General features: G+C 39.9%; 1 protein-coding gene across 1 annotated transcript; it reads left to right on the forward strand.

The window, feature by feature from the left end:
- The first annotated feature begins 1,471 nt into the window (after positions 1-1,471).
- Positions 1,472-6,335, forward strand: LOC307239857 (GTPase IMAP family member 8-like). Its single transcript, XM_080013436.1, has 6 exons — positions 1,472-1,603; positions 2,598-3,317; positions 3,626-4,303; positions 4,451-5,227; positions 5,312-5,488; positions 5,565-6,335. Exons 1-6 carry the CDS (start codon positions 1,591-1,593, stop codon positions 5,738-5,740), a joined length of 2,541 nt encoding a protein of 846 aa, XP_079869562.1. The 5' UTR covers positions 1,472-1,590; the 3' UTR covers positions 5,741-6,335.

Below are 6,335 nucleotides of genomic sequence, written 5' to 3' on the forward strand. Positions count from 1 at the left end.
AGGTTTTACAGACTGGAAGGGCACGAGAAGTGGCTGAGGGCACCACAAGCACCATCTCCAACATTTGCTTTAACTTAGAAATATAAGTATAAAATAAAAACTTATAGACATAAGCCAAAGTTTGTTTTCACCCATTTAATGTATATATGTGCAGCTGATAATTGCTGCAAAGATATTCCTGTTATGTGTACAATCAAGGCAAGTTTATTTGTAGCACATATCATACACAATGGCAAAAGACATAAAATACATTATATAAAAGTAAGAAATATGAAATGCACACTAATTAAAAGCTAAAAACAGATAAAGACACTGAAGTGGCGTTAAAAAACAGGCCTATGTGCTTAAATGTGGAAGGACTTACACCCACTTGGTGGTTGGCACTAAAACCAAACTAGAAACTCGGTAGGACTGTTAATACACGCTGAGGAATTTAAGAACCACCCTGAATGGTGTGTATAAAACGTAATATTTTATCTAAAAACAGGCTGATTCGCTGCAAAGCAGTTAGAAATATAAATGTTTGGATGCTGGAATTTAAATACACTGCACGACACCACATCACGACACGACACCACATCACAAGACTGATTTAAATAGGGAAAACAGGTTTTAAATTGTGCGAGACAACCTGGTTACATAAAGCTACTATATACATACTGTAAGTCTCAACAGTGTAAGTCAGGGCTTTTAAACTGCTTACTGTTGGGGTTTCACACTCTCTCACTCCTTAAACAAAGAAAATAGAAAACAACCTTCATATTCTTCAAATGACCTTTATCAACTTACAAAAAGGCTTAAATGAACCAATAGATTTCTAGATAATACTCTCTCAGCTTTGATATTTTCATCACAAGGTTGTTGGTACTTTGTGAATAGGCCTGGGGTTGAGCAAAGTTCTGTCCGCTTTCTTTTAACTTCTTTAAACGTCTCTCTGTTCTCCGGTGGTTTCAAGGGACAGAATGCAGAGCGTGCGAAACTGTTGGCCGGTCACCACGGAAGAGCTGCCCGCCGTGGAGCTTCCCAAGACCAAGCAGGACATGACAGAGGTCCAATGGGACCTTTCCTGGATGGAGATGTCCAATCTGCTGGATAAGCACTTGTACCCTGGCAGTTAAAGTGCATCTACTTACTTTACTACTTACCTTTGTAATGTAGGTGTTACAATGAATTGAGTTTCTGTGTGGCCAAGATTCATTCATCCTCATTCATTACATACAAAATACATTTATGCACCATACTTTTTTCTTCTTCTGTTTTCTGCATTTTACAACCATAGCAAATAATAAAATATTAAAATGATTGAGCAGGAGAAACATACATTATTATTAAGTCTTCAAACATTAGAGTGTTTCCTACAATTGCTGGAAAAACCAGTTGGGTGAGATGTCAACACCCACAGCATTTACAGGAAATGTCTCTGTACGTGCGGCCATTCCCTGCTGTCTGTGCTCCATGCTGGGAAGAGATACAGAAATTGCGCTTTTTTTTTTGAATATGAAACTCCAGGATTTCAAAATATAAGCTCACTCATCGTTCATGACAGGAGACCGGGTTTTCTAGAGCTCATGGTCAATCGATGAAAACAAAATGGAAGATATTGGTGAGTTTGTCAAGATAATATCATCGAACATTTCTTTGTACTTTTGTACACTTCAGTGTCTTTATGTACTTTTATCTTTTAGCTTCAATGCATTTATTCTTCTTTGCTTTGATATAATCTATTTTAATGCCTTATGTAAAACACTTTGAATTGCACTTGTGGAGAAATAAATAATATACCATAAAAATAAACGTTCCTTGCCTTCAGAACAGTAGTCAGTAGTCTATTCTATCTAGTCTAATTATTAAAAGTCATGTTTTTTAGCATAATCATTTGATTGATGTAATTAACAGACATATAAAGACAGCCTTGTAAATCGTAAATTTTAGTGCTATCTTCTCAGACCAGCCGTGCCTGCAGTTTTAGAGTGTCAGTTTACAAAACCAGCCAAACCGGATTGCTGTAAAGATTGAGGAGCTAGTTTATTTCCAGTAGATCCTTGTTACATGGCAACTCATAGGTAGTACAATAGTACCTTTTGCTAGAGGTTTAAAATAAACGTCCATTTGCCATTGTATATTTTTAAATTCAAGGGAAAAAATACTAAAGGAAAAACTGCATAATTTTTACGAGGTCAAAACATCCCAGAGCTAGTGTGGACTGATAGAGGATGACTCATTAAAGTTGTTTATTAGAATTCAGGTGTTTTTATTTTGACTTCAAGGTCTTACTCCTAGTGCTAAAAATACTTCTTTCAAACTGTTGTTCTTTTAAAGGAGTCACTATAACTTTTGCCCAGGCCTTCATTCACCTTGGTACACGAAAAAAAAAAAAGTTGAACTCTCAAACTACAGCTACTGAGAAATGACAATGGAGTCTTCGAAATAAGTCTCACATATCCAAATCCAGAAACAATATAGCCCATGTTAACAAAGACAAACCTTTCCTTTCAGTCATTATAACGCAGGGAAGATACCATCTCCAATTCATTCTTTAGCGATTCTAGTTGTATGAGTCAACACTGACTCTGAAACATTTTTTTTTTTCCTCTCAGGGAAAAATAATGATGCTGCTTTGCCACAGTTAAGGATCATTCTGATTGGTGAGAGATGGTCTGGAAAGAGTTACTCAGGAAACACCATCCTGGGAAAGGAAAGATTTGAGTGCGGCAGGACCAGAACAGCTCAGGCTGAACTGCGACATGAGGTGGTCAACGGGAGGAACCTCGTCGTAGTCGATGTCCCAGGATGGAGCAGCCCTGTCTCTCTTAATGATATCCCAGAGAAGGACAAGCAGGAGTTTAAGCTCAGTGTGTCCAGGTGTCCCCCAGGACCTCATGCTTTCCTCCTCATTGTTCCCATAGATTCAGCCTTCACCAAGGACCAGCGAATGCCCCTGGAGCAGCACATGAAACTCATGGGGGAAAGGGTTTGGAAGCACACCTTGGTGCTGTTCACATGTGGGGACTATCTTGGGGGGAAGACAATAGAGCAGCACATTGAGAATGAGGGAGAGGCACTAGAGTGGTTGGTGGAGAGATGTGGTAACAGATACCATGTTTTTAACAACAAGAACAAAAGCGATGGCTTACAGGTCACATGTCTGCTGGAGAAGATCGATGCGATGATTCTGTGGAACAAGGGGGAGTACTACCAAATGGATGAACGCATCTTAATGAACGTTAAAGAAAAGCAAAAGGAGGACATTGCAAGAGCTAAAGAAAGAAGGAGGAAGGCACAAGAACAAAGGAAACAGATAAAAGCATTGATTCCAGGTACATTCCATACCGGTGTGCTGTTTCTCAGCCGAGTATCCATCTACACCCAGTTATTCATGTTTTAGCTCCAACTCTACTGTTGCACATCTGACTCAACTAAATGTCTGGCCTGCCCATGAAGCCCTATTTAAACCAGGTGTGCAAGACAACAGTTAGAGCTCAAACTTGAAGGACAGGTGCTGCTTATGGACTGGATGGTGTGTAAACTTCAGTAACATATATCTTTACAGTTCCTGTAAATATTGCTATTAACAAGAATCTCTTTATGTGTTTTCATCTTATTTGGCAACACTAACCCATCACAGAACTCAGGATTGTTCTCTTGGGAAGCCGCCGTGTCGGAAAGACTTCTCTGGGGAACACCCTACTGGGAATCAAGGAGCAGAATGATGGTTTCAGAACAGTGCACTCAGTGGTCAGGAAGGGCTACGTGGACAACACTACAATAAGTCTGGTTGACACGCCAGGATGGTGGAAAGGTTTCTCTGTCTGCGACACTACTCAAGCCATGAAAGAGGAAGTGATGTGCAGCATCTTCCTGTGTCCCCCTGGGCCCCACGTGTTCCTTCTGGTTATTGATGCTGATGCTTCCTTCAACGCAAAGCACAGAGATGCTGTGACCCAACACCTGGAGCTCCTAGGGGAGGACGTCTGGAGACACACCATGGTGGTTTTTACCAGAGGCGACTGGCTGGGAAAGAAGACCATAGAGGAGTACATTGAAGGAGAAGGAGAACCCCTGAGTTCTGTTGTTGACAAGTGTCACAATAGATACCACGTCATCGATAACAAGAACACTGGCGATGGCACTCAAGTCACAGAGATGCTGGAGAAGATCAGACAAATAGTCGTTGAAAATGAAGGGAGCCATATTTTGCAAGATGAACAGATATCACGGCACTTCAGGGAAAAAGCAAAGTATATTGAAGAAAAGGCCAAACTGAGACAAGCTAACGTCAACACCAGAAGTATCAGTTTGAAAGGTAAAGTTTGCTCTTATTTGCATGGTGTATATTTCATTAAAGGCTTAATGCAGAAAGGTTCTTGGAAAGTTTAGTATTCCATACTCATCAATACAATATACAGAATGTGTACTTTCTTGTCATTTACAAGAATCCTTCTCTCCATAGCTTCCGGAAAACCTCTTCAGGAGATCACTGTAATTATGCTGGGTCAAAAGACTTCTGGGAAAAGTACAGCAGGAAATACTCTCCTCCATAGCAAAGTCTTTCCCACTTATGCGAATGAAAAATGTCTACAACATGCGCAGAATGTTGCTGGAAGACGGGTCACAGTGATTGACACTCCTGGCTGGGTGAAAATATCCCCCAAATCTACCAAAGAAATGGATAGAAAGATAGTTCAAGGGTTTTCTCTTTGCCCAAAAGGAGTCCACGCTGTGCTGCTGGTCATTCCTTTGGACATGGCATTCACAGAGGAACAGCAGAACAGCCTGGAGGAACACATGGATCTGTTTGATGCTGGTGTCTGGAAACACACGCTCATTCTTTTCACATATGGAGACTCGCTGCGAGAAGGCTCCATAGAGGAATACATCGAGAGGGAGGCAAACACTCTGCCGGGGTTGGTAGAAAAATGTGAGAACAGGTACCATGTCCTGAACAATATGGAGAAGACGGATATAACTCAAGTCACCAACCTGCTGGAGAAGATAGAGGAGATGGTGGCAGACAGCAATGGGCAGCTTTTCTGCCCTGACATGGGCGATGTTGAGCGGAGAATGGAGAAGTTCGAACAAAATAAAATGAAGAAAGTCCTGAAGCATCGCCTGGCCAGTGTGTACCGACGGAGAGAACTGGAGCTGATGACAGGGTTTAGAAAGATCCTCATGGATCTCCAGTTGGAAATCAAGAAAGAGGAAAAGAACACTAAATCCAAACTATGCGGTAAGTTGTATGCTGTAATAGTGATGACAGATATAGGATTACTTGAATGCCGTGTTTTAATGTATTACGATCATCTGTCTTTAGTTGTTGAGTTGCCAAAGATTAAAGCCAAAGATATTCAGAAGAAGAAGATGGATGAAGGGAAGGAAAGAGAGGGAAGGGTTCATGAAAGAATCAGCCTTGAAATTGAAAAACTGAACCAGAACATCATGAAATCCTCAGATCTTCATAGTCACAGCCTGGATATTTTGATCCCAAGCAGTAAGTAAACATACTGTTTTCAATTTGTAGGATTTTCAGAAATGACTCAATATTAACTGTTTTTTCTCATTCACAGTGAGTGGAGGAAGCCCCGCACCATCTATGGCAGATTCAATCAGCGGCTTGGACAAGGTTTTGACTTGGATGTGCTCCCTTGACATTAGCAAAAATGTGGAAACCTTCAACTCCAAAGCAACATCAGGATATGAATCAGTCCAGTCAATTGATTACTCAGTGGATGAAGACAATTAGTTAATGTTTAGACTGTAGGCTTTAATGCTCAAACAAACTTGCAAATCTGTTCCCGATTTTTTGAAGGACTGTTTATTATATACTGTTATCAAAGTATTACCTGCTGTATATTACAGAATAAAGCAGTTCTCCCAGCTTTCCATTAGGATTATAATATAACGTTATAGATTTCATCATCTAAATCCCACTGTTTTATATTGATCATATCTGAATAGATTTGTGTGTGAGTGTTTGTGCTGGGAATCTTCAACGAGAACTTAATAAAGTTAGAGCGGGTAATAGGAAACTGTAGGAAACCTTTTATACATGAATTTAAAAAAAATAATGTTTATTTTTTATTTTAAACCAAATCTTGTCATCATTATAACTGCCCTTGTGGTGTGTAAGTACATGTGGAGTCTCAGTGATGGTCGGTGATGTTGTGCCTCGTGTACGTCAATGCTGACTTATTTACGTAGGTTTACGTATTTATGGAGATTTATGATAGCAATCAAATTAACGTAACTTTATTACATTTCCAATAATTTATCTTTCCATTAAATGCAAACGTGGTATGGATGTAATAAAAATGTTGTGGTATTTCTGTGAGTAATAA

This window comes from Zeus faber (genome assembly GCF_960531495.2).
Source record: "Zeus faber genome assembly, chromosome: 1".
Lineage (NCBI taxonomy): Eukaryota > Metazoa > Chordata > Actinopteri > Zeiformes > Zeidae > Zeus > Zeus faber.

What these genes read in the sequence shown, in the direction of transcription:
- LOC307239857 (XM_080013436.1), top strand. An exon ending in CAGAAGTATCAGTTTGAAAG is followed by an intron (nt 4,304 to 4,450) that starts GTAAAGTTTGCT and finishes TTCTCTCCATAG; the next exon opens with CTTCCGGAAAACCTCTTCAG. An exon ending in CACTAAATCCAAACTATGCG is followed by an intron (nt 5,228 to 5,311) that starts GTAAGTTGTATG and finishes ATCTGTCTTTAG; the next exon opens with TTGTTGAGTTGCCAAAGATT.